General features: G+C 49.3%; 1 protein-coding gene across 1 annotated transcript in view; it reads left to right on the top strand.

Moving 5' to 3' along the window:
• Positions 1–27,775, top strand: part of LOC131819266 (BOS complex subunit NOMO1) — a 55,132-nt gene that overhangs the window by 24,419 nt on the left and 2,938 nt on the right. Inside the window, exons 14-30 of the mRNA XM_059154140.1 lie at positions 155–286; positions 1,299–1,435; positions 2,961–3,048; positions 4,327–4,390; positions 5,404–5,499; positions 8,049–8,267; positions 8,358–8,440; positions 9,523–9,682; positions 9,802–9,928; positions 11,424–11,537; positions 12,381–12,508; positions 13,895–14,036; positions 17,362–17,445; positions 18,638–18,748; positions 21,016–21,117; positions 22,570–22,689; positions 27,266–27,358. Of these exons, the coding sequence (XP_059010123.1) occupies positions 155–286; positions 1,299–1,435; positions 2,961–3,048; positions 4,327–4,390; positions 5,404–5,499; positions 8,049–8,267; positions 8,358–8,440; positions 9,523–9,682; positions 9,802–9,928; positions 11,424–11,537; positions 12,381–12,508; positions 13,895–14,036; positions 17,362–17,445; positions 18,638–18,748; positions 21,016–21,117; positions 22,570–22,689; positions 27,266–27,358 (2,000 nt within the window). The remainder of the gene's footprint in view (positions 1–154; positions 287–1,298; positions 1,436–2,960; positions 3,049–4,326; positions 4,391–5,403; positions 5,500–8,048; positions 8,268–8,357; positions 8,441–9,522; positions 9,683–9,801; positions 9,929–11,423; positions 11,538–12,380; positions 12,509–13,894; positions 14,037–17,361; positions 17,446–18,637; positions 18,749–21,015; positions 21,118–22,569; positions 22,690–27,265; positions 27,359–27,775) is intronic.

Below are 27,775 nucleotides of genomic sequence, written 5' to 3'. Positions count from 1 at the left end.
TGAGCAGATGCATGTGGGCAGGAAAGGAAGCCTGCGCTGTTGCTGCCCTTTGGGACATAAGCGGTGGCCAGCCACACCCAGAGGTGGAGGGTTCAAAACTGGGCTATCGCTGGTGAGGGCAGCTGCCTGAGGTGCTCCTGTCTCTGTTCTGCAGACACCTGTGGTGACCTGCTGGTGACGCTGCAGTCCCTCAGCCGCCAGGGCGAGAAGCGGAGCCTCCAGCTCTCTGGCAAGGTCAACTCAATGACGTTCACCTTTGACAACGTGCTGCCCGGAAAATACAAAAGTAAGACCCAAAGATGGCATCTCGTGGCCCTCATGTACTTCTCGTCTTTCAAAACTTTCCGAAATCCAGCTCTCGGTTTGCATCCCAGCTGCATACCTTTACTTGTCTTCCTCACCCCTTGACCTTGAACATGTGTTATTTAGCAGTGGGTGATAAGGCAAGAATTGCTGTTCCCTGCCCTCACTGACACTTTGTCAGGACAACCCACGTGTGTCTTCTGTTTGGGGAGGGTGCCCTCATTCATGCCATTTTATTTCCAAGTGCATGAAAGAATGACACTGGTGTCCTGCCACTTAGCAACTGTGTGATCTCCCTGAGACTCAGTTTCTCCTTCTGAAATAGGAGTGATACAACTTTCTGTAGAGTGCAGAACAAAATGAAATAGAGTTTGTATAGTGCCTGGGAAGCAGTAGGTGCCGGCCAGCACTGTTTCTCTTTTCCCTCCTGCTCTCAAGAAGTCACCCATGGGCTGTATTTCTGCTTTCTCAAAGCTCAGTTTGGAGCCACTGGCAGTGAATAGCTTATAAAGTAGGCTATTTTATCTGGGAAGTTATATTTTCTCTTCTGTCTGGTGTTGGCACTAGGGCAGGGGGCCCAACTGCCTGTTTTTATAAATAAAGTTTTATTCAAACACAGCCACACTTATTTGCTAATGTATTATCTATAGTTGCTTATATGCTATGAAGGCAGAGTTGAATATTTGCACAACCTGCAGAGTTGAAAGTTATGTATTTTCTGGCCCTTTACAGGAAATGTTTACTGCCCCCTAAATATCTTTACTTGTGAGTGTGCTCTTTAGACACCATCAAATTTCTTTCTTACCAATGTTAATGACCACAAGTTCCATTTTTCTCTTTAGTTCTTATTTTTTTTCTAAGCATTACTAGTTATATGGTGTGTGTGTGTGCATGTATATGCACATACACATTTTAAAAAGTTAAATCACTGTAATTTTTACTCAGGGAGGTGATGTGCTCTGTGCCCATGTGTGTCTGTGTTGTGGCTTTTCCAGTAAGCATCATGCATGAAGATTGGTGCTGGAAAAACAAAAGTCTGGAGGTGGAAGTTCTAGAAGATGACGTGTCAACGATTGAGTTTAGGCAGACGGGCTACATGCTGCGATGTTCTCTTTCTCACGCAATCACTCTGGTATGCCTGCCTCGTAAGGGTTCTCTTGTTTGGAAAGTGGGAAGGTACTGGCATGCAAAGGAGATTATAATCATCATTAAGTCAAATGGCCTTTTCTGCCCGCCCCGCTTACTCCCATATTTAGGAAAGCATAGCCAGTGAACTTTTGAAACCCCTTAGAGGAAGGATGCCTTTGTTTGGGAGATTTTCTTGTCCTGGCCCCAAATGAAATTCTAACTTTAATGAATGATTTGGCACAGCTGTAATGTGGAGCACATTAGTTTTTTGGTAGCCCTGGGATCATAATACACACTTCTTGGGGTTTTAGTGAAGTTTAAGTAAATCTCTTCTGTGTTTGGTTTCCTTGGTGTATTCTGCTATTATTTTTGGTAGGTCCTGCCGAGTCAGTTTCTCTGGTATATTTATTCTGGGGCAAAGGACAGAGTGGCTTGGATCTTACTGTCTTGGTGATGGAATCTCCCTAACAGTCAGTGCCCCCTGGGTTTCAGGGAAGAGAACAGGTGTGTAGGCCTGTCTAGGTCCATTCATGAGTTTTCTAGAACTTTTTGGCTTCTGGTGATGGCACACATCATCGTCAGATTCCGATGGAGAAACTGAGGCAAGTGGCAGTTAAGCCATGGCTCATGTTAGACCCTTGGAGCAATGGCAGCATGTGTTTCCAGTGCCAGGTGACTGCCCTACCTGCTTCACAATGGGTGCTCCCCAAGCAGTGTGGCTGCAGGCGATGGGTTTGTTGGTACCCAGCTGAGAGTAAGTGGTAGACAATTTAGGACGCCGTTCGTCCTTCAACTCTTCAGCGGGTGTCTGTTTCCCTTCAGACGAGATCCACATTCCATAACAGTGGCCAGCAAGGCCCTTCCCTCACCCCCAGCCCCCTACCCCTCTCTCTACCTCGCTGCCTGGTGTCTGGCACGCCCGCCTTCTCTCCACCTCCACACCGGGCTCATTCCTTCTCTGGGCCTTTGCACATGCACTTCCCTCTGCCTGGACCGCTGCATCTTCTCCAGCAGAACACGTGGTTGGTTTTCTGTCGTCATCCAGGCTATAGCCCAAATGCTGCCTGCTCAGGAGAGATCCTGCCCTCAGTCCAGCCAGCCGAGATGTCCCTGCCACGCTCCTGCTCTAGCCTGCTTCCCTGGCTGTTTTTGCCCACCACTCTATTACTTATTAATTATAAATTATAAATTATAAATTATAATTATAAATTATCATTTATTTGTTGACCACATTGATTTTCTGTCTTCCTGTATTAGAATATAAGCCCCCTGAGAGCAGGAGCCACGTCAGCCACCAAGGCCCAGCCCCGGGCTTGTCCCATAGCAGGTGCTCAATAAATATTAGTTGATTGTATGAAAAGCATGTTTTTGTGGGAAGTTTTTGAAGGTTTTTAATTTTCCTATGGCACTCAACTGCTCAAATGATTAATGGCTAAAACACATGACTGGTTCAGAAACAGAAATATTATTAATCATCTTAGTGTCTTCATCTCCCCTAGTAAGTCATTGTATTGGCTTTGGTCTCTTAGGAATTTTATCAGGATGGAAATGGACCTGAGAACGTGGGGATTTATAACCTCTCCAAAGGAGTCAACCGATTTTGCCTGTCCAAGCCTGGTGAGTCTGGAAGGATTGATGGGCTCTGAGTTGGAGAATGGAAAGGCACCGAGGATTGTGATAAAGGCCTTTTTTTCCTCCCTGGATCCTGTTTGCGTCAGACTATCAATTTTGGTTGTGGTTGTACCCTGGTTTTTCTGTCTCTTTCCTCTGGAGGAAGCGGTATTTCGACTCAGAGAATTAGAGCGGGGGGTCTGGAGAGCATTCCTGGTCTCCAGGATTCGAATTGGGTAGAGGCAGCTGGGGCCTTTCCCCTCGAGAAATACTATACCGTGGGCCAGTGACCTCTCCTTAAGAATGATCTTTTGAAGATAAGAGTTGGATCATCTCCCACCTTGCTTGAAATCCTTCAGTGGCTTCTCTCCCTTTGGAACAACTTTACTGAGGTGCCATTTTAGACCATAAAATTCACTCATTTACAACACACACAAAAAAATCCTTTCAAGGATTTCAGTAAACCTACCCAGTTACGCAAGCATAACCAGAATCTGGTTTATAGTATTTCATCACCTGGTGATACTCTTCATGCACATTTCCAGTAAAGGTCTGCTCCAAGCCCCAGGCAGCCACTTATCTATTTTCTGTGTCTATGGATTGGCCTTTTTTGGACATTTCATATACGTGCAATCACAGCAGAGGTGCGTGGAACTCATTTCAGGTTTTAGTAGGAAGCATGGCCACCAGATGGGTTAGTGACTGTTTTGGGGAATAAATCGTGAGGATTCGAATCTTCCTGAAACTGACTGTATTCCTCCAGCAAACGACTTAGCTGTTACCCCGTCTAAGTTCATGGCATACAAGTGTCCTCTGCAGTCGTTCCATAAATTTCTGGGCCTTCCTCTGCTCCATGCCCCATTTTAGGAATATTTCTAAAAAGGAGGTCAGGCTGAGTGTAAGAAGGTGGTTATCTCTTGGATCTCTAACAGAATCTGTTAAGTGGAAAATTCTCGGTCTCACTTGTGGTAGAAATGGTAGAAACGTGTTTCCTGTTCTCCGTGTGCACATCCCTGTTAGCTTGGTCTGGGCAGTTGAAACTAATGTGAGCTGTTCAGTTATGGAAAATGAAATCCTGAGCTTGTGAGGGGTCAGGAAATGGACCAGGTTGTTGTGAAGAAGCAGCCAGAGGCAGCAGAAAAGGCATCTGGGATCTCATTACTGTACATCTGCTGTGTGTTTTGTGTTCGAGTGAGAGGTGCTGCCTGTAGATTTTCAGTGCTGGACATGCCCAGGGTGATAGACACCCTCCTCTGAACGTGACTTCTGATTTCCTGGCTGCAGGTGTGTACAAGGTGACCCCTCGCTCCTGCCACCGGTTTGAGCAAGCGTTCTACACCTACGACACGTAAGCTGGGTGGTCACCGCCTGTGGTGTGTGTGAGCCTCTGGAGGAGAGTGGGCGCGCACCTCTTCTTCAGTTATTTCTGAAAACCAAAAGGAGATTTTTTTCTGTATTTTTTCTGGGAGAGGTAAAATTAGGTATTAAAAAAGAATTTCCACGTAAGGATTTTAAGACACTTAGATAAATTATTGTTGTTGCTGTTGTTGTTGTTATTTTTAGAAAGAGAGTGAGAGTGTAAGCAGAATATGGGGAAGGGCAGAGGGAGAGACAGAATCCTAAGCAGACTCCATGTCCAATGCAGAGCCCCACACTGGGCTCAATCTAATGACCCTGAGATCATGGCCTGAGCCGAAATCAAGAGTCGGGTGCTTCACTGACTGAGCCACCCAGGCCCCCTGACACTTGGATAAATTATTGAGTAAATGGAGTTGAGATCTCTTTCCTTGAAATTCTATAAACCCAGGACGGAAGGCTGAAGTTTTCAAGTGGCGTAACTTTCTTGGTTAAATCCTCTAGCCTTCACTGATGGGAGTTTCTCAAACTCCAGCCTCACGTTTTTACATTTCTTAAAAACGCTGGAGGGTTTCACTGGGAATTGGAGGTGTCAAATTTTGGAGTAGAAAATTAGTTTATTCTTTCTTTCTTTCTTTTTTAAAGATTTTATTTATTTATTTGACAGAGAGAGATCACAAGTAGGCAGAGAGGCAGGCAGAGAGAGAGAGAGAGGAAGAAGCAGGCTCTCCGCTGAGCACAGAGCCTGATGTAGGGCTTAATCCCAGGACCCTGAGATCATGACCCAAGCCGAGGGCAGAGGCCTAACCCACTGAGCTCCCAGGCGCCCCTAGTTTATTCTTTAAAACACTGATAGGCATGTCAGGAGTACCTCACCCGAAACTTAGAGCAATTCTGTGTAGTATATTTCAGGGTCCAAACGGTTGCCCATAAAGGGTGTGTCTCTGATCCTTTGAGAACAACTAGGTGATGTTACTGGTGTTTTCTTCTCTCTTTGATTTATAGGTCGTCACCCAGTATCTTGACGTTGACAGCCATTCGCCACCATGTCCTTGGAACTATCACCACTGACAAAATGATGGATGTCACTGTGACGATCAAGTAAGACTCGTGCTCTGCGGTGGCCTGAGCACAGTGGGGTGGTGGACGAGGCCCGGGGACTTCTCCAGCAGACACTCTGGAAATTATTTTTGATTTCTTATCTCTAGGTTTGTGTACAGACGGCCTTTCCTCTTACACAACATAGCCGTAAATTCACCATAGCCTTGATCTCTCCTTTTATGATTCCGGAATTAACTGTGGATTGAGGAAGAGCCTTCTGACAGCTGTTTCTGTGCCTTAAATTTCTGTTTGAACCCTTTACACTTCCTGGCTCAGCTAAGGGGGAAAAAATTCTCTACCTTGTTTGCTATATTTCAAGTGTTTTAGGAAATTCAGAGAAATTGCCTGTTTTTCTTGAGACCGTTTCTTGAAGGCTGGGCAAGTAGAGATGGCACCTGATTTATGAAGGATCATGAGGGAGAAGGTCTATGAAAGGCAGTCCTTCACCGAGGGTCAGGTTCATGCGAACGTCATCTTTGAGAGAAATTTTACAGTGTGGCAAGGTGCGTCTAACACCCTAATTTTCTCAAGAAATGGGAGAATTTTGGCTATGTGACTATCTTTGTGAGATAGAATGGAAACCTGAGTAACTTTTCCCCTCCTTACCTTAAGTGACCTTCTTAGCTGTGTCTCCATCTCTCTGTTCACTGCCTTTTCTACTTGTCCTCCTATGCCGAAAGTGTTTGTGGAGAATCTTTGGTGTTCAGGGCCAGCCCCTGCATATGTGGGACTTAGAAGCCACAGGGGACACGGACAGTTGACCAGGTGTTGCACACAGAACTGTTACGTTGCACCTGCTATGAGGGCTTTGTATTGGGCCCTGTGAGGATTGGGGGGACCCGCAGGGGAGGCAGGCCAGTAGCCCCAGCCCGTGTTTATCCCAGGGACACTAGGATGTGTTTTAAGTAGGGGGGTGACTTTTTGCTTCAAAAAGCTCCCACTGGCTGCTGAGTGAACAAGTAGAAGCAGCCCACGGGTGGACATCCCTTGAGGCAGGAGTCCCGGTAGGCGCTGATGGGGGTTCAGCCAGACAGATGGTAGTGGGCTGGGGGGCAGTGGGCGGCCGGGAGGGCTGTTGAGCAGATGGAACCGACAGGATGTGGCAATGCACCGAGCAGTGGGGTCAGGAGGGACGCATGTCGGGGACAGCCCTTGGCTGCTGGCTGAGGAGAGTGGATTGAAGGGCCCCACATCCCTCAGGGAAGCCAGGTGTCTCGGAGATGGACTTGGGAGTATTTCTTGCAGACCCAGAACTGTGCCCGGTGCTGGAATAGCGCCTTTTGCTATTCTCCTGCTTGGAAAGTAGCAATTAACTAGTGGGACTAGAAATTCATGTTCTTACCAGTCATGACCCTGTCTTCTCTTATTTTCAGTCTTTATTGAATCCATTTTTGTAACCTCAGAGGGTGTTTTGTTTCATTTGCTTGTGCTGGGGATTGTATGAGATGCATGTACCGGCGGGACATGGCTGCCTGGATCCCTCCCGGGGCTCTTGTGCTCACTGTGTCCCACACTGGACTCCTGGTTGTTGCCCTCCACAGACCCAGTCTTTGTCTCTCTCAAGATGGTCCTAGACTCTTCCTTCTCCCGCGTCCCGTACCCAACCAGTCCATGCGCAGATCCTTGGCCGTACAGTGAAAGGTGCCTGCCATCTTGTCCCTTCTCAGCACTTTGCCTACATACTCTCTCTTGTCTGGATCGTTGCTACAGCCATCGTCCCTGGCCTGTCTGCGTTCTTGCTTCATGACGGTGTGTTTTCCATGCAGAAGGCAGAGTTCATCCTTTTGAAGTAGAGATCATGTCATGCCTTTGCCTGTAGCTCCAGTGGCTCTCCGTCCCACCCCAAGTGGAATCAGGTTCACAAGGCTTGCAAAGCCCTACTCTGACACCTGCTCCACGGTGACCCTCTGACCCCTCTGATTCTTCCCTGGGTCCCTCTGCCCAGGCCACCTCTGTCTTCTGGCTGTCTCCCCAAGAAAGCACCCTCCCAGGCTCCAGAGGCTTTGAACTTGCTATTTTCTTGCCCACCATGCTCCTTCACCAGGGAGCCCAATGAAGAACAGCACCCTCATGTTCCCAGCACTCTATCCTTCCATGCTGCTTTGTTTTTCTCTTGTACTTACCTGACATCATTTTCTGTTTGCCCTCTGCCTCTTCCCACTGGAATGCGGATTCCACACAGTCAGGGAATGTCTTCTGTCCAGCGCACCAGTTCTCTAGCAGTGTTCTCAGTTAGGATTGAATGAAAAAAGATGGTGGTGTGCAAAGACTTGCACATCCTACGGGAAATCTGACACTTTCTTCAAGTCAGAAGTACTTCATCCCAGCCGAGAGCTCCTAGATCTGCTGCCATCATAAAGAAGTTCAGTTTTTATTCTTTTAAGAAATGATTGGTATGTTCGAAACTGAACTGGAGTGTGCCACTGTGGTGGCCTTATAAGGGGGTTGGCTTTTTCACTTGTGGATGACTCCTTGTTGAAATGTCAGATTGCCACCGACTGCAGGGATAAGTGACCACCTGCTCTGGGCGGCTCCTTCCTTTCTTCCAGATCTTCCATTGACAGTGAACCCGCCTTGGTCCTAGGCCCCCTGAAGTCTGCGCAGGAGCTGCGGAGGGAGCAGCAGCTGGCCGAGATTGAGAGCCGCAGGCAGGAGCGGGAGAAGAGCGGCAAGGAGGATGTGGGGGAAGGGAGGACCAAGCCCCCCGTCCAGGAGATGGTAGAGGAGCTCCAGGGCCCCTTCTCCTATGACTTCTCCTACTGGGCGCGGTAAGCTCGCGCTCTCCACTGCCCTCCGTTCTGATCGCCTTCCTAACGGAGGGCAGCACCAGCTGCATGGAATTATTTTCATTGTTTTAGGTCTGGAGAGAAAATCACTGTCACACCGTCGTCCAAAGAGCTGCTCTTCTACCCGCCTTCCATGGAAGCCACTGTCAGTGGAGGTAAGCGTCCACTCGGGGAGCCAGCGACACGTCTCTGCAGCCGTTCCTTGACCTGCATTTAAAAACATTTCTGTGTATTTGTTCTCATGAAACCGTCTCTGTACAGCTTCTGAAATCCCCTTTGGCACAGAGCTGTGACTGCTTGGCGAGTGAGTGAGTGAATGGAAGGTCTTTGTCGATGAAAGTGACTCTGGTTATTAGAACTTGGGCCATCGTTCTGGAGAAGGACTACCCACTGTCTTCCCTGCATTTTTAGTTTGCCACCAAAAGGCAGGTGAAAAACAAAGCCGTTGCTTACAGAAATGTGAGCATTCGCCACCAGATGTCTGAACTCTTCGTGGTGTTAATACTTGTTGGTAGGGGTGAGCGAGGGTTTTCTTCAGACCAGACAATTAGAATTATGGCTGGTGGAATATTTGTATTTTGGCTTCTGATCATTTCCTCTTTTTTTTTTTTTTTAAAGATTTTATTTATGTATTTGATACAGAGAGAGAGAGAGAGATCATAAGTAGGCAGAGAGGCAGGCAGAGGGGGAGAGGGAAACAGGCTCCTTGCTAAGCAGGGGGCCCGATGTGGGGCTCGATCCCAGGACCCTGAGATTATGACTTGAGCTGAAGGTAGCGGCTTAACCGACTGAGCCACCCAGGGGCCCACTGATCGTTTTGTCTAATGTTATGGGTTCATTAGGTCCTGGGCTTTGACGTGATCTGTGTTTGGAAGGAGGGTGTACTGAATAGCGGGACTTCCCTGCGGGCAGCCCATTTGGAGTGAGCTCCTACCTCAGGTCCAGTTGCATAGCCTCTTACCTGCCAGAAAGGCCTTGTGACAACAGAGAGAGGGGTAGTAAGAACCCAGCCTTTGTCAGATTTATCTGCTGACATTCCCAGTCATTGAGCAAGGCCTTTCAAGGATAGAGGCATGGGTTCCCTGATTCTTGTGGTTTCTGTTAAATGTTAAACAACCTTATTTGGAGCTAGCTTCAGATACCTCCATTTCAGGCCCCTCTTTAGTGGGAAGCCCCCAGCCAGAATGCCCCCTCCCACGACAGCTAGGTCCCATTCTTCTGTTTCTTCTCTGTTTAGAAAGCTGCCCAGGAAAGCTGATTGAGATCCATGGGAAAGCTGGCTTATTTCTGGAAGGCCAGATCCACCCAGAGTTGGAGGGAGTCGAGATCGTCATCAGTGAAAAGGGGGCGAGCTCACCCCTGATCACAGTCTTCACTGATGACAGAGGCGCCTATAGGTAAGGCCTGCTGAAGAAGTATTTGCTTGAGACCTGGTGGAGAGCCCAGGCTCCGGGGCTGATGAGGCCTCGCGCAGGTGTGACACACAGCCACCTGGCATCTCCTTGCTTTTGTCCAGTGTGGGGCCCCTGCACAGCGACCTGGAGTACACTGTGTCCTCGCAGAAGGAAGGCTATGTTTTGACTGCGGTGGAAGGAACCATAGGAGACTTTAAGGCGTATGCTTTGGCCGGCGTCAGCTTTGAGGTAACACGTTTTAAAAAGTGGTTTTATTGAGGTATAATAATTGACATACAGTAAACTGCACATAAAGCCTAAAATTTGATTATTTTAGCACACGGGTACACCCTTGAAAACAGTGACAGTCTGCCACGCCACTGAGTTTCCTTGTACCGCCCCGCCCCGCTGCACCCCTCCTGCTGATCTGACCTGCTCTCTGTCACTAGTGGGTTAGTTTGCGTTTTCTAGAGTTTACACAGCTGGAATCATACAGAGTGTTCCCTTTTCGGGGGCTTCCTTCCACCCGGTATAATTTGGAGACCTGTTGACTTTAGCTTGTTTGTGTACCTTTTGGCAAGGGTTTCAAGCTCTCACCCTTAACTGTGCTGTGTGTAAAAGGAGAGAATGTTCCTTGAGTGGTATTTGAGGTCATTCTCTCTTCCCTCCATTCTTCTTGGGAAGAAATGTGCCGTGTGGAGTCCAGAGTCCAGTCTCAAGGTCCTTGAGTGTGGTTCTTTTCAACATAGAGGTTCAAGGAAAAGCAGTACAGATGACCTCTCGTACAAATTTCAAATTCTCTTGTGCAGGATGCATTTTAAAGTATATCAAAAGACATTCCAACTGGGAAGAATTGTTGAGCCATAAGACATACCCTGGATTATCAGGAACTGCTAAAATCTGTAAGAAAATGACAAACCCCATAGAAAAAAGAACAGCAAAGTTTAGGAAAAAGCAATTTGCAGAAGTCATCCAAGTGACTAGTAAACATAGGAGCAGCACTCAACTTCACCAGATGGAAAGGAAGTTAGGGGAGAAACACTGAGTTTTAGGTTAGATTCGCAGTGCTTCAGACAATGGCCATTTTTTGGATCGTGTGTAGGGCCCTGGGCATGGATGATTCATGGAACTGGAGGTGGCTCCCGTCACTTCGGTGTACAGTATGGTGGCATCATTTTGAATTCAGAGGGCATGATGTCCTGGCCATTCCCCTAGTAATAGAGGAAATCATAAGTGCACAAAGATACACCTGTTTTGGGACGCTTTGATGGTTCCTCCTTTTCTGTTGCAAAAGTAGGTTGCCGGTCTGTGTGCCGCGGTCAGCCACCCCCTGCTTTAGGGTGCTGTGCGTGAGGACACAGTGCACAGGCGTGTGTGGCCTGGCAGTGCGGGAAGTAAGAACCAGTGGTCAGGGATAAGGGGTGGGGTGGGGTGCAGGGACGTGTGGCAGGGTCCTGTGCTGGATCCACCTGCCCTCCCCTCTCCCCTGCCGTGAACTTGCCTGTCAGTCAACACTAGCCTGTGGTGTTTACACACTCGTGTGGGCACAGAGGCAATTCTGGAAGACTGCATGCCAGACTCTTAACAGGAGTTACCCCTGAGGTCAAAGAGTAGACGTTCTGTCCCCTAGCAGATCACGATGAAAGAAACACAACCCAGAAGAGTTGCCTCTTGACTTTTGAAACGTCGTCTTCAGTGGGGAATGGGAGTCTACGTTGCTCTTGCTTTCCCTTCTCGCCCCCAGATAAAGGCCGAAGACGACCAGCCCCTCCCCGGGGTCCTCTTGTCCCTCAGCGGTGGTGTGTTCCGTTCCAACCTCTTGACTCAGGACAATGGCATTCTGACTTTCTCCAACCTGGTAAGGTGACCTGTGGTTTAGCGCCCGCCAGTTAGCCCCCCTCCCCGAGAGCGTGGGGAACGGCCTGCGTGACTTCTGTGGTGCTTGACAACGTGAGAACAGAGCCCCGGTGTGGAGTGTTTTACGTTTCTTAGGGGACCAGCCGTAATTAGAGTGTTGCTCTTACTAGAACTTAATGTTGCTGATTCATGTTCCCTCCGCCGGCGCATCTTGTCTTCCGGCCGCCGGCTTGTCACGACGACAGTGTAATTAATTACCGTGGCCGCAGCGGCTCCTGTCCTCGGCATCCCTCTGCTAGACCACGGCGTCACGTTGTTGACAATGCCGAGGCTCATTTGGGGGTTAGCTTGTGTTTCTTCTGCAGACTGTGGTCCGCATGGTGGGAGGATAGCCCCGTCTCCCACGAGATGGTGTCCGGGGCCCTGGCCGGTGGGGCCTCTAGAAGTGTACGTTCATAGGCCATTCTGTGAGTTGTGGGAATAAAGCGACCGCTGCAGGGACGTTGCCCGCAGGCAGTGAGGCAGCTTTGAATCTTCCCTCCGGGGCTTCCTTGCTGGGTCATCGCAGGGAAGCTACTTGACCTCTCCGAGCCTTAGTTTCTTGATAAAATTCAGGTTGGTTGCTACTTCACAGAGGTACCGTGGGCACCTAATTCTGCCCAATTCTGTTGTCATTGTTGTCACTATAACCCATTTACAGGGGAATTAGAGTCACTGTTTCTGTCTGTGCGGGAAGTGCCAGAGCTCTGGTGGCCACATCCCTGTCCCTGTTGCCTTTAGTGTCCCCGGTTCAGCCACACCTAGAGGTGGCAGCAGAGACTCAGTTTGGGCTTTCTCTCGGCAGAGCCCTGGCCAGTACTACTTCAAACCCATGATGAAGGAATTCCGGTTCGAGCCGTCCTCGCAAATGATCGAGGTGCAGGAGGGACAGAACTTGAAGATCACCGTCACCGGCTACCGAACGGCCTACAGGTAAGCGGCCCACCTGCTCCCTGGTCGTCCAAGCCTGGGCTGGGGAGTCCCACTCAGGCCTCTGTTTCATGGGATCCCCACCTCCCCCTGTTCGGGAGTCACAGGAGATAAGAGAGCAAGTCCAGAGAGTGTTAACTGCTGCCTTTTTTTTTTCGAATTCCTCAAATTAGTGATTCCGTCACGAAGTTTCTATTCTGAAATTGGTCTGAGCGAGCCCATTTAGTTGCTTAAAAGTTTGATTTTTACAAGGGCTTGAAACTCAAATTAAATTTTAAGAAGGAGGAAATGAACCCACTTGAGTAAGGCCTCCAAATGTTGGAGAGAGGAAGAAGTGTTAAGTTTTCCCCCATTCCTTGTCTCTCGGCCACTCACATTTTCTAGTGTTTCAGAGACTGGTGGAGATGGTTTGCACAAATGCTGGTAGGCATAGACGATACACTGTGTGTCAGCTGTGTTAGCCCTGTGGAGCTGTAAGTATAGACACGTGTACACACACCACACGTATGTATTTATAAAGGTACACGGAAGCACTTGAGGTGAAGACCGATTAATCAGAAGGTTGAGGAAAAATGGGCCGTTTTCAAATGAGTATGTGGAACGAGAGAGAAACTGATTCCGTTTCATGGGATGCTTCATTATTTAAAATACAACTTAATGAAAATAAGACCAGGTGGAATAAATTAAGGCTTAACTCTTTTTACTTATTTATTTATTTATTTGACAGAGATCACAAGTAGGCAGAGAAGCAGGCAGAGAGAGAGGGGTGGGAAGCAGGCTCCCTACTGAGCAGAGAGCCCGATGTGGGGCTTAATCCCAGGACCCTGAGATCATGACCTGAGCCGAAGGCAGAGGCTTAACCCACTGAGCCACCCCAGGAGCCCCAAGGCTTAGCCCTTTTTTTTTTTTTTTTTTTTTTTAAAGATTATTTATTTATTTATTTGACAGAGAGAGATCACAAGTAGATAGAGAGGCAGGCAGGGAGAGAGAGAGAGGGAAGCAGGCTCCCTGCTGAGCAGAGAGCCTGATGTGGGACTCGATCCCAGGACCCTGAGATCATGACCTGAGCCAAAGGCAGCGGCTTAACCCACTGAGCCACCCAGGCTTAGCCCTTTTTAATTGTAATTTTCTGGAGCATTCCTTCAAACGTGTAAACAAGAGCCATTGATGACAGTCTTCCGGCTGGCTCGAGCCTTCGGGCAGGAAGGCTGGATCCAGAAGTGACCCAGCCTGGACTGAATTGCCTGGGTCGCCAGTGACCGTTCTCTCTGGACTGTTCAGCACACCGTAAATTGCTGGTAAACGCAGGACACTTGACTGCAGATCCTTCGTGTGCTTCAGAAAACCATGAGACTTAACCATGGTCTGTGTCTTCTCTTGTCACTCTAGTTGCTACGGGACCGTTTCTTCTCTAAACGGAGAACCGGAGCAGGGTGTGGCTGTGGAGGCAGTGGGACAGAATGACTGTAGTATTTATGGAGAAGACACCGTGACAGATGAGGACGGGAAGTTCAGATTACGTGGATTGCTGGTGAGACTTGGGACGTTTTTTGTTAGTGGGTCTTTTCACACTGTGTGCAGAGGTGTCTTGTGGTGCCCCCAAGACTGATATGAATGGGCTGGGCAAAGGGCTTAGGGTTGGGGAGTTAGGGCTCTAGAATCCTCCTAGTCCCTGTCTTATCTGGCACAGTTTACCTCTCATGAGCTCACACATTGGGTTGGGGTTTTGTGGCCAAAGACAGTAGGAAAACGGTGGGTCTTCTGGAGCTTTTGCCTGGTATTGGGTGGTTGTGGCCTAGGCCAGGGCGCTCAGACCAAACGTCTGTGGGGCCGGAAGAGGCATGTGAATGGCTGGAGCGGAGGATGCTGGGTGTGCACTAGGGAGTGGTGAGGACTGTGGTGAAGCCCAGAGGGCAGGCACTGCCAGATCATTTGAATTGTCAAAAGACAAGTCAGAAGTTCAGATTTCCATGTGAAAGCTCCTGACTTTTAGGTGTCAACAAGTAATTAAGAAGAAAAAACCCCCACAAACGCACAACTTTTTTGTGTGGGTCAAACAACCAGCTCATTTTTCCTTTTGGAGGCTCAGTTGCAATGTTCGGTTCAGGGTTTCTGGTGCTTCCTCAGTCTGTGCTCGTGTGTTCACGCGTTTGCTCATTCGGCAGACATTACCCATATCCTGCGTGGTCGCTGTCTGAGTATAGGTTGGACCGCACCCACTACACTGGGCCCCTTCCCCGGGTTTTCACTCTCACATACAGGATACTCCTAGCTGCCCGCATGGACAGGCACGCACAGCTTCGCAGCAGGCTCCTGTTTGCCCAGATCATCTGAGCTGAAATGTCAGCCAGGTTCCCGGTTTATTTAGATATTTAGTTGGGACACTGCTGTTCTTGCCCCCAAACAAAAAGCATCCCAGGGTCACATACTGGGGTACCTGGGAGGCAGGTCGGAAGGTTGCCTGGTGAGCTTGGGGTGGAGGAGAATGGACTTGGCGGGGTCTTCCTGGCTGTGCCGAGGACTGGAATTCTGATGGTTCGGCTGGATGCACACGAACTGGGTGGGCTCTGTGCACCACTCCATTCCATGTTCTCATGGCATGTTCTCAGCAGAGCCATCAAGATGACCACTACCTTGCCAGGCTTCAAGTCTGCACAAGTCTTACCGCAATGCTCCTTTCTCGCTGTCCCCTGCTCTGTGTTTGGGGGGAGCCCTGCCCCCTAGGAACATGTGGCCTCCAGGCCCCTGCCTTCCTGTGCAGTGGTTCTGAGAACTCACAGGCGGGAGGCCGTAGTCTCCAGCCACTGCAGCCAGGGTAGGAGAGAGGCCTCCGCTAGTGGCAGCCAGGTGCTTGGCCTCACGAGGCCAGTGCAGGCCCAGTCTTTGCAATTCTGTCATTTGCTGGCTGCACGGACACCCTTCTGCTCTCAGCTGCCTAGGTGTGAACCCCGCCTCCGTCATCGCTTAGCTATTTACGTTCAGGCAAGGGATTTGTCCTTTCTGTGTCTCCTTCATCATCTGTAAGACAAGGATGAGAGTGAGGTCCACCTCAGAGCTCGGCCATGGGTGCTAAGTAAGTCGGTGTTTCTGGCACACGCGGCAGTCGGGCACCGGGACTCAGTGAGTAATTGACAGCGTCGACACACACGGCTTCCCCCTGCGAGGGCCCTCATCCACACTGCCAGCTCAGGTCTTGGTTTGTAGCTTTGTGGGCCAGCAGCTTGAGAAGGGGTCTGGTGGGTGCCTGTGTAGGTTGAGCTTAGGTGAGCTTCCCTTACCCTGGGTGGACTCTGTATTCTTGGCCTGCTTCACTCTCACGGTTGCGGGAACACAAAATCTACATCCCCTTCTTGGTTCTTCCTGTGTCTTGCTGGCCCGGACGTGCTCTTCTAAACTCACCAGCTTAACACGTTTTGTGTAATTAAACCACAGAGAGCTAGTTTCCTTTTCCGGTGCAGTAGATTTCTGTTTTAATTGATGCTCTAAAGACACACTCCTCCTCCTCCTTTTAATATGTGGTAATTTATTAGCGCTCTTGGTAGTTTTTAGAATTACCCTGGGGGCCGCCCACGTGCCAGGCCACAATTCTGGGGGACATCCTGGGCCATTCCTCAGCCAGTGTTTGGGATCAAGTTTGCCAGTCTCCCGGAGGACACCAGGCTAGAGATCCCTTGTTGGAGCTTTCCCGGCCCCAGTCGGGACTCGTTCATCCATTTCACCTTGAGCGAGAAGCTGCGACACTCGATTCCACTGCCAAGGGTTGAGGGCAAATCCCCAAGTCCATCAGCCTGGGCCTCGAGTGAGGAGGGGGCCGGTTGGGGTGGATCAGCTGCCTGGCTCCCAGTGACCCAGGCACAGGAGGACTGGGCAGTCCCTTTTCTGCCCAGGTGACTCCTCACGTCCCTTCCTCTCTAGGGCACAAATGGCTCTTTTGAGCTGAACCCAGTACTGCCAGCCCTCACTGAGCTGTAAAGTCGATGAATGTGTCTACCGGCAATCATAAATTTGTTCTCAGTTTTAAAAAAAGTAATGGCTTTATTGTCTTTGTAAAGGTGCCATGTACTCATTATGAAATAGCTCAAGGAACGTATCCAGACAGTCAGAATCTTAAAAGAGAAAAAACACACCCTATAGCTATCAAAGCACACAGTATTTTAGGAGACCAGAACCTTTTTATCCATGCTAGTTTAAAAATCAATGATTAGATCTTAGGGTTGTCCCCCGTTAGCTGAATATAGACGCCTCGGAACTCGGCCCAGTGCTTTAGATCCTAACCTGTGAGCGGCTCAGTTGTGCCATTGATCGGGAATCGGTTCCTTGAAAAGCATCTTAGAATGATGATTTCTTTGGTAAACTTTGTGTCCGCATGTAAAATTGAGCAAGAGAATAAAAGGTTTGAGAACTGATTTTTCTAAGAAGGAAATTCTCAGATCTCACTTGGCATAAGTCATTTCCGTGGTGAGCATTTGGGAGTATCATGGGTGATGCCCCTCTGTGTGTAAATGCAGGTGGGGAGAGGGGAGCGTGGGGGGTGTGGTGTGGAGTGGGGGTGGGGTTGGACAGCCAGGGAGACTGATTTTATCAGAAGAAGCATATTGTGCTTAGCAGCTTTGAAGCAGGAAGCCACATCTAATTTTTCTTGGAGCTTGAAGGAACTACAGACCTCCAGATAGATGTTTCTTCTTCAGGGTGTTTCTAAAAGGGACTCTTAAGAAGGTTAACAGGCCGCAGACAGGGACCGGAGGTGGGGTAGGCATGGCGGCGTGGTTATGTTGCGGGCCTGCTGTTGGAGCAGGCTTGGGTGAGGTTCGGGCGGTAGGCCCCTCTAGACACCTGACGCCTGACTTCGCTTGCAGCCGGGATGTGTGTACCATGTGCAGCTCAAGGCAGAAGGCAACGACCACATCGAGCGGGCCCTCCCCCACCACCGGGTCATCACGGTAAGGCACGAAACCCTGTGGCAGACGGAGAGCACTATGAGTTCTTCTCCCCCGATCAGAAACACTTTAGGGCTCCCCTGGGTGGCTGCCTTTCCTCTGCTGAGGGGGGGAGCTCCAGGGCCCAATTAAGGGTCCTCTTAGAATGGTGTCATCTTCACAAGCAGCGTCTCCTGCAGGGTTTTAATGAGCAGCATCGCTGTCCTGAATCCAGAGAAGTCTGAGCAGTTGCCTCCTCACTCTCCCCCCGACCCTGGCAAACTCGGATCATTATTCTCCAAGTTGAGGACCTCAAGGTTGAGGTGGCATTTGAGATCAAGGGAGGGTAATAAAGACAGCATGGGCTTAATTGGTGGCAGGGCCCCCGATTTTCTTATATCCAGATGACCCTGTTTTTAGGTGGGTGGAATCTTGCTATTCTGGGTCACGACTTAGCTTATTGGTCCCTAAAGAGGCAGCTCTCCCTCCAGGTCACAGGAAGGAGCCCAGGAATCATGTGAAGTGAAGCTTTTCTCCCACAGAGTGACTTTCATTTGCTTGACTGGAGGGTTTGGGTGGGATGGCAGGGGTGGGACATGCTGCCTCGTGGTGGCTTGGTTAGGTGGCAGTAGGCATGACGGTTATGAGGCGCCAGGAGAGGGGTGCGCCGTTTAGGACCATCTGGATAAGAAGTGGATTTTCTTGATGTCTTTATGGCATCTGGCATTTTAAATGGCTGTGAGGGCAGCATCTTACAGTCACGTGTTTCCCTGCCACAGTGGCTAAGTGCAGGGTCACGGAAAGTCATGAAGACCACGGCCTGGCAGATACAGAGAAAGGGACCGACGGGAGGGGCACACACCTACCCGTGGGACAGTTGTGCCTCAGCCCCTGCTGATGGCCGCCAGGCAAACACATCTGTCTCAGGTTCCAAGAGAGGCTGGAAAACCTGGCTTTTTATGTGTATGCAGTTTATCTTTAAAATTGTTGGCAAATAATGGAAACTTAGGGAAAAAAGTTCTGTGCTAGTCCAACAGAACGTGTCGTGGGCTCGCTGTAGCCCCACTTCCTACTACCAGTTTGTGTCCTTGGACTTCGGTGTAGACAACTGAATAGTGAAGTTTGCTATGAAACAGCACCTGGGATGTCACCCACTAGAGTAGAAGTTCCTCTCCCGGCTTCGTTGCCACCAACATTGTTCCTGATCTCTTTCTAGGTTGGCAATAATGACATCGATGATGTGAGCATTATAGTTTTCCGGCAGATCAATCAATTTGACTTAAGTGGAAATGTGATCACTTCCTCCGAGTATCTCCCTACGTTATGGGTAAGGCCAGCTTTTTACGGTGAAATTTCTGCGTTCTTTTTGGCTCTGAGAAGAGTAGGCGCAGGATATGTAGACCTGCCCAGCACCCGCGAGAGGTGATGAGGGCTGAGGTTGAGATCCCGGCGTGCGCCTGGGAGAGTGCTTGCTGATGGCCTGGGGAGAAAGGCTTCGTACTTAGAGATAACTGTTTGTTTAGCTATAGAATAAGTCTTTGGAAGCATTGTGGTAGCAGCCTAATGAATGCTCCATACGACCTAGAGTCTAAAGCGGAGAGGTAATTTTAAGGCAGAGAGCCTTGTAATTTTTATTCTATATTATTCTTAAATTTTTTTTTAAGCAGGATTTTTCTTTCTTTCTTTTCTTTTCTTTTTTTTAAGATTATTTATTTATTTATTTGATAGAGATCACAAGTAAGCAGAGAGGCAGGCGCGGGGAGCGGGAAGCAGACTCCCCGCTAAGCAGAGAGCCCAATGCGATGCTCGATCCCAGGACCCTGCGATCATGACCTGAGCTGAAGGCAGAGGCTTAACCCACTGAGCCACCCAGGCGCCTGAGCCTTGTAACTCTTAAAATTCTGTCCCTGGGGGCGCCTGGGTGGCTCAGTGGGTTAAGCCGCTTCCTTCAGCTCAGGTCATGATCTCAGGGTCCTGGGATCGAGTCCCGCATTGGGCTCTCTGCTCAGCAGGGAGCCTGCTTCCTTCTCTCTCTCTCTCTGCCTGCCTCTCAGTGTACTTGTAATTTCTCTCTGTCAAATAAATAAATAAAATCTTTGAAAAAAAAAAAAAATTCTGTCCCTGGTGGAGGCAGTGGGGTGTGGGGGACTAGTATCGGGCAGTCTGAGCCACGTCCTGCTGACCCTGCCGCCACGGGCAGTCACTCTGCTCTTGTAGACCATGGTTCCTCCGCTGTGAAAGGCAAGAGCTAAGACTCTGCGCCCTCTCAAGATATCTTCAGCTCCTGACCAAATCTCCTTGTGTGCCGTTAAGGAAATGTTTATACCCTGCTCTAGAATCCCTTCAGAAATGTCCGTGAATTGCCACAGGAGTGTGTTTTTCAGAGATGGTTGTAATTTTATACACGATGGCGTGTTTGGCTTGGGTGAGAACATGCACTGAGGTTTTAACTCCCCTCTGATCTTCCTTTCAGCTTAACAAGCATGTTGCCTGTGGGGACCAGACGGGCAGGGCCAGAGCAAAGCGGGCTGGGTGGGCTGTGGGACAAACTGTAGCAGACAGGAAGGGATGGCACGTCTCCGTGTGATTGTTGTCCTATTGGAGTCCTGGCTCATGGTGGGGTCACCTCCCAATTTCCCAGAGAGGCTGGAAATTAGAGTTACCTGAAATCATCTGTTTTTTTAAACATGGCCAGTGAACTCACATTTGCTCAGAACACCATATAGGGCACAAGAATGCATACATGGTCTTGGATGTGACCCCTGGTCTCCAGTCTGTGACTTTTATTTTAGGAAAACGCCTTGTGACTCATGTGTTCTGTATACAGGTGTCTACTTGGGCCCTGGGGAGGGGCGCCTCTGGCTTCCTCCTGTGGCAGGTGCAGGGCGGAGCCCCTAGAGCCATCAGCATCAGCCAGGACTGTCCCTCCTTCGCCTGTCTCATTTCTCGCAGTAGTGACAATGAGGACAGGCCAGAGAGAAAGGCTAGAAACAGGACTGAACTCCTGGAAGCAGCTTAGGCAAGCCGATGCGAAAGGAATGTTTTGAGCTTAAGGAGTACTGGTGGAGTTGAGGGTACAGCATGTGGAGAGGCCATGCTGGGTGGCGCCTGACCTTCAGTGTTGTGGCTTGAGCCCCAGGTGCCACCATGTGCAAATTGTGGAACTTTAGGAGGTACAGTCTCGGGGCCTCCCTACGATAACAATGATGCCCTTCAGAGCCAGTGTTAGTGACGGCGTGTGTGCAGAGTGCCTCTTGCTTCCCCAGCGTTCATAGCTGTAGTAGAAACTTCCTTTTACTCTTGTCGTTATATTAACTGTTACCATCTTAAACATTAGCCTAAGTCGCCACAATCGATTTTAAAATCTTAACATTTCTATGCAGGTCATGGAACTAGGAGTCTCAGGTGATCGAGGGATGCATTATGTATGCTGGCCGGGGGTGGGCGGTTTCTCTCTCAGATACCTGCGTTCCCAAAGATCCTTCTCTCCGCCAAGAGTTAGGCCATCCTGAGGAAGAAATGAAGTATTTGAAATGAAATGTTGATCATGTTTTCATTTCGAAAGCACGCCCTGCTTTGTTTTCTGCTCTCCAGGTAAAGCTTTACAAAAGTGAAAACCTTGACAACCCGATCCAGACGGTTTCCCTGGGCCAGTCGCTCTTCTTCCACTTCCCACCCCTGCTCAGAGACGGCCAGGTAACTAACACCGGTGGCTGCGCTCCAGCCCGCGTCTCCGTCTAACTCGGCTTCTGTGTTTAAGGAAGGAGGTTTCTCCTTCCTAATACCTCTTTGCAGAAATGGTTGACATGCTCTCTGATCAGAGGAGGTTGGGTTCTATAGAGTTTGTTTTCTTAATTGGCTCTTTATCTGTTTACAAAAAATCATATACTTCCATGCAGGAGATTTTTGGTGGGGGAGGGGAGATCCAGAATGGTTCCCATCAATTAGAAGTAGCCCCTATGGGGTTTCATGTGCTGATGGGTATCCTTTCGTCTTTTTCCATTGTGTGCTTATGTGTCTGTAAATAAAAATGTACAGGTATATTTATTGTAATAATGCAAGGCTGGGACTCTTCTGTACATTGTTCGGTATAGTCTGTACTTCTCAATGAAGAATATATCAGAAGTCTTTTCCCTGTGCTTAAACCTTTGTAACATGGTTTCTTGTGGTTGCACAATAGTCTCTAATACAGGAAATGCTATAATTTATTTAGCTAAGCCCTTAATGGTGGACATCATTTATACTGCTTATGGAATGTTTATTATTAGTTGTATTTGGACAGAACAAGCTATTGCAGTTGTCATGGTGACAGCAAACTTTGTAAAGAATTCTGTTCTTTCCTGGTGGGCCTGGCATGTGGTTTATCAGTAGTGAACCTACCTAGGACATTTTCTGGCCAGGCTTCTTACCACCTGCTCCAGGGATAATAAACTGTGACCCTTTTTGGACAGGAAATGGCTGTAAAATAATGAAATAGATTCCGATGGACCTTTGGAGTCGCTCCCCATTTCTCAAGATGCCCTTTACACTAGCCATCGTAGGCAGCACAGCTCTGTGGAAATAGCATGGGCTTTGGGGGCAGACTCCCCCTGGGCTCACCGTCCATAGTGAGATGGGAGCAGTAAACCTGACCTTGTCCGTGGCTGAGAGCAGAGCAGGTGTCTGCCTCATGTAGTGCTCGTGGCGTCTAGCACACCACTGGGGCTCCGCATGCAGGGCTGGGACCACCACTGGTATCATTCCAGAGATGCTGTGTTCTTAGAACTCGGCCAGCTAATGAGCCACTTAAGTTCCGTCCCTTAAAAGTCAACCTCATTTTGGATTGAAAGAAGTCTTTCTCAGTTGGATCGTGTATCTCCCTCATCAGAAGTGGCTCGTAATAACTTTCTATGTTTTATAAAGTCAGATCCTCAAAGGACCACAGTTACGTCGTTGTTGAATATGCTAATACAGTAATGCCCCAGGCTTTGAGAGCTTTACCGGAAGATGCCATCTCCAAGATGCTGGGGACATCGGCTGTCACTGATAGGATAGCCCACTGAACTTCCTGCTCTGAAGTTAGCGACCTTGGTTTGGATGTGTAAACCGAAGGGTTTCTTTAAACGCAGAAAGTCTTTTGTAAAAGTGAATTCTTTTGCTTGTCCACAGAACTACGTTGTGCTGTTGGACTCGACGCTCCCCAGATCCCAGTATGACTACGTCTTGCCTCAGGTTTCTTTCACGGCTGTGGGCTACCATAAACACATCACCCTGATTTTTAATCCCACGGTAAGGAAAAGGGGGAGTTTGGAAACAGCCGATCGGGGTGGCGAGAGAAGGAAAACTGCACGACCCATGCCGGGTTATTAGCGAGGGAGAGCAGCTGTTTGAGGGCTGTTTGAACTTCAGGTCCCTTTTGCATTCTGGATTTCTCTAGATCTTTTCTACTTTTTCGAGTTCCGGTGTCTTCAGTTCCCTTTGAGAGGGAAGCTGTCAGTGAGGGGAGGGGATGTGTTTAGGTCAGTGGCTCAGATGTGACTTTCTGGGAGAATGGTCACCGCTCTGTTGTGGTTGGGGTGTTGTGGTCCTTCAGCAGGAGGCACAGGACCCCTGACCTGCCCAGATTTCTAGAACCAGGTACCAGTTTACAGGAAATAGAGAGGACACAAGCCTATAAAGGATGCTGCAGGGATATAGTGAACTAAGTGTAGGTTGTGGGAAACTGGGGGACATTAACCCCTGGAACCTGATTTATTCGACAAATTGCAAGAGAGAAAAAAACAGCACAAATAGGTGGGGTACTGTAGATTAAAAGAAACTTGCTTGTTTTTAAAATTTTTATTATTTTTAAAATTATTTTTCAAAGATTTTATTTATTTGAGAGAGTATGAACAGGGAGAGGGCAGAGACAGAGGGAGAAGCAGATTTTCCACTGAGCAGGCAGCCTGATGAGGGGCTCGATCCCAGGACCATGAGATCATGATCTGAGCCAAAGTCATACGCTTAGCCCACTGAGCCACGCAGGTGCCCCAGAACTAGCTCATTTTGCCAGCCTTTTGCAATATGTAGACCTCATTGGATCATGTGTCAAACACACTAAAAAAACCACAGGACAAACAAACCACACACTCATGAGACGATTATTTAGATCAGCGCTTCCCAAAGCTGGCGTGCAGTAGAATCACCTGAGGATTACACACACAGAAGTCCCAAAAATGGGCTCCGGGGCCCAACCTCAGACCTACTGATCCTGAACTTGGGAGGCAGTGAGAGTAGAGCCCACAGAGCTACAATAAAACAGAAGTCTGGCCTCCGAGCTACTGCACTGGTCACTGTCAGTGGGTCTTTTCAGCGTGAAGAGTCAGAATTCTATTTTTTTAAAAAGGTAACTGTGTGCAGAGGACCATATTTAGCTACTCCTTGTTCCTTTTTAACAGCTGCGTTATAAAGCACTCCTCCATGTGGCTGTTCCGCAGTACGTTCAGTTAGCCCCTGCTGGATGGAAGTTCGCGTTGCTGCTGGTTTTCTGATGTTCCAGATAACCCGTTAGTGATTGCCTTTGTGCAGGCGTGTGTCTGAGTGCTTGTCAATCTGTCTATGGAACAGACCCGGAGAAGTAGAGGGGCAGGATCACAGGGTCAGTGCATCTGGAATCTTGCTGTCCGGGGCTGCTTTCCCTCCGTGGGGCTGTCCGGTTTGCATTCCCGCTAGTAGTGTATGATGGCAGCCCTTCCCCCAGCAGAGCGTGTGGTCAGACTGAAGAATGTTCATAGTCTGGTACATGAGAAATGGCATCTCCGCACCTCTGTCCCCTGCGTTTCTCATCCTTCCACGTGGTTAAGAACCGCTTCTGTGTTCCCTTTCTGGAAACGGTTGACGTTTTTCTAGATTGTTGGTCTTTTTCATTTGTTTTGGAAGCCCTTTGTCAAAAAGGGAGTCTCACCCCCTTTTGTGATACATGTTGTACCTATTTTTTTCCCAATTTGTTTTTTCATTTTGATTATGCAAACATTTATTTTATTTTTTAGGTTAAATATGTCAGTCTTTTTTTTTCATTGCTTCTGAATTTTGAGTCCTAGTTCAGAAAGTCTCCCCTACTCCCAGATTTTAGAGGCATTTCTCTTTCCTCCGGTACGTGTATGGTATCCTTTTGTACATTTCCATCTCTGTCCATCTGGAGTTTTTCCTTGTGTAGGGTGTGAAGAATAGTTCCAAAGTGATCTTTCCCATGTGCAATCACGGTACCCTTTTGTGCTTTTCGACACCGTCCTAGGTGGGAGGTAGGTAAGAATTATTTTCCGTCATCTGTCGATGGGACCCAAGGAGAGACTGGGCCGTCCTGGTCACCTGCTCGTGCGCAGCAGAGCTATGATTTGAATACAGTTCTTCTGCTGCCTTCTGGGCGTCTCTGACAAGGGACTTGTGCTCAGTTACTTGGCAAATAGGATTTTACCTGAAGTAGAGTTTGCTGATGACTCCAGGAGGAAGCATTTTCCTTGCTGTCCATGGTGGACACCTGGTTAGAAGGTGCCAAAGAGATGAGTATGTAGGGACTATTGGTCCCTGTGGAGGCAGATCGCCAGGCCTGGGAGAGCAGACAGTCCCCGTGAAGGGCACGGATGGTGGCTGTTTTTGACATTCCCTAGACGCCCCCCAGGAGACTTATCTGGATCCAGGGGAACACGGGCAGCCCCCATGTCCCGTAGCTGCGGCCAATAATGTGTCTGTCACCTGGTTGCATGTGAGACCAGGGCACCAAGTGACAGGTGCAGGGCATGCCTACTCCTGCCGGGCCCATGCAGGGGATTCACTGCTGATCCCCGCAGCACACCTTGTGCCATTGCTCACATTTGACTGAAGCTCAGAGAGAATAAGTAACGTCCCTGCGGTTCATCAGCAAAGCCAGGACTCAGAATGACGTGGTTTGTCTCACATCCCGCGGTGTCTGGAACACTGCAGCCTGGTGACGGGTGGCTCCGTGTTGTGCGCTTACGAGGGCACACGTAAGCACTCCACTTTCCTCTTCTGTTGACGTGCAGACCGAGAGCCACCTCACTGATGTTTTTACTCAGTATTTCACGCACTACTTGGCACTTTACATAGCTGGTCTCGTTGAGCCTCATGTTCCCCTGCCGTGGGTGCCATTCGGATCAGGGCCACTTAAGACTGAATGAACCGCGGCTTCCCATGAGTGCCCAAGGTCACGTGGCCAAACCCAAAAGCCTGCATCCCTCTGCAGTGTCCCCATTAAGTATTTACTTCCAGGGAGAAGGTGCTGGGACCCAAGATGTGTTGGATAATCCAGGAGTAGGCAGTGGGAGGTGGAAATCTGCTCCTGCCCTGATTCTTCCTTTTTTTTTTTTTTTAAAGATTTTATTTATTTATTTGACAGACAGAGATTACAAGTAGGCAAGAGAGGCAGGCAGGGAGAGAGAGGAGGAAGCAGGCTCTCTGCGGAGCCGAGAGCCCGATGTGGGGCTCGATCCCAGGATCCTGGGATCATGACCTGAGCCGAAGGCAGAGGCTTTAACCCACTGAGCCACCCAGGCGCCCCTGATTCTTCCACTTTTAAGAGACCATCCCATTCTGCCTCAACCGTCTCGGGTAAAATGGCCCCATCGTCATTCTCCAGCCCAGATGCTCTCAGATGTTTTGGTCACAGGATACTATTGCTGTGTTCAAAGTTGTTGAGAATCTAAGAGAGCTTTAGTTTATGTGTGTGTGATCTCTCTTTATTATATTCCATGAGCTGTCAGAGCGACGAAGTCATCATGTACCTTTTGGAATAGTCCACTGTTCAGTTGTTTGAGAACAAGAGTGAAAAAGACGCATGATTTCTTAGCATAGCCATGAAAATAGTTTCACCTTGAAAAATCCCCTGAAAGGGCTTTCCCGGACCACACTTTGAGGACCAGTGCTCTGTCCCCTTAATTTGTTCTGTAATTATCTGAAAATTTCCATTTATTTGTTCCCTTTGTGCGGGTGGAGGGAGCTAGGGTGCAGGTTCCTTTGCCAGTACAGAGACTCAGCATCTCAGGGGGCTTAGGAAGATGGAGGTTTCTGTCTTCTGTCAGTATCTAGGACTGAGGAGTCCCGGGATGGTGTGGAAGACCCAGCCTCCCCCTCTCTTGGGGCTTTGTCATCCCCAAAGAGGCACTTTGTCATCCCCAAAGAGGCACTTCCCCCTTCTCACAGATGACACATCTGACTGGCAGGAGGGGAGAACATACCACTGCTCTTCTAGGGAACGGCATGGATGTGTTACGGAATACTTTTGTTCATGTAGCCTTAGCCGAATGCCACGGCTGTCCTAGCTGCAAGGGAGGCTGGGAAGTGTGTGTAGTCTGATGGCCCAGGTGAAGGTTGGGGTTCTGTTGGAAGAAGGAGCAAGTGGCCAGTAGGCCACAGGTGGCAGCCTGCCTCTTCTCATGGGGATTAATCTCTGGGACCATCTCCTTTGTCACTGGGGACCTGAGCCTAGCACCCCTGGTTCCCAGTACTCCCTTGTAGGAAAGAGCCCCTGTGTGTGGCTGGGGCTCTGCACAAGGTGGCCCTTCTCAGCCACGGGGATGGCCTGCTCTCCACAGCTCTTGCTTTCCTCGGGTAGGGGAGGAGACGTGCCTGGTTACCAGCCTCGGTCTGCCCCAGAGCGGCAAAGAGCAAACCGGGAGAGTGTGGGGAGCAGAGTCACCTGACAATGTATCCCGGTCACTGCCCTTGCTGCTTGTGGAGAGCAAGAGCTGGGTCACACGGGGTGCCTGGGTTCCCAGCGGGGTGGGCAGAAGCGGTGCGGTGGGGAGAGAGGGGGCGGGCTGCAGGGAGTGGCAAGTGTCTAAAGCAGTGACAGTTCTCTTGGTGTCTGCAGAGGAAACTGCCTGAGCAAGACATCGCACAGGGGTCCTACATCGCCCTGCCTCTGACGCTGCTTGTCCTGTTGGCCGGCTACAACCACGACAAGGTAGGAAACCCAGAGGCCTGGTGAGAAAGCACCGTGTGCCGGGGAGTGCTGTCCCACACCACCGGCAGCTGTCGCGTGTTATGGACGTTACACGAAGGCCTCAAGTCCCGTCTCCCAGCTTCCTGTCTTTCTTTCTTTAGCTATCTTTCTTTTTAAAATTTTAAATTTTTATTATTTTTTAATGTTTCAAGTTTTGATTTAAATTCTAGTTAGTTAATATACAGTGTAATAGGAGTTGCAGGTGTAGAATTTAGTGACTCCTCAGTTGCACACAACAGCCAGTGCTGATCACAAGTGCCTCCTTAATCCCCACCACCCGTTTCCCCAGCCCCCACCCACCTCCCATCCAGCAACCCTTAGCGTGTTCTCTGTGGTGACCAGTCGGCTTCTTGGTTTCCCTTTCCCTCTCTTTTTTTC

This window comes from Mustela lutreola, chromosome 17 (genome assembly GCF_030435805.1).
Source record: "Mustela lutreola isolate mMusLut2 chromosome 17, mMusLut2.pri, whole genome shotgun sequence".
NCBI lineage: Eukaryota > Metazoa > Chordata > Mammalia > Carnivora > Mustelidae > Mustela > Mustela lutreola.
The sequence above is the reverse complement of the archived record's forward strand: the minus strand, read 5'-3'. Positions and strand labels throughout refer to the sequence as shown.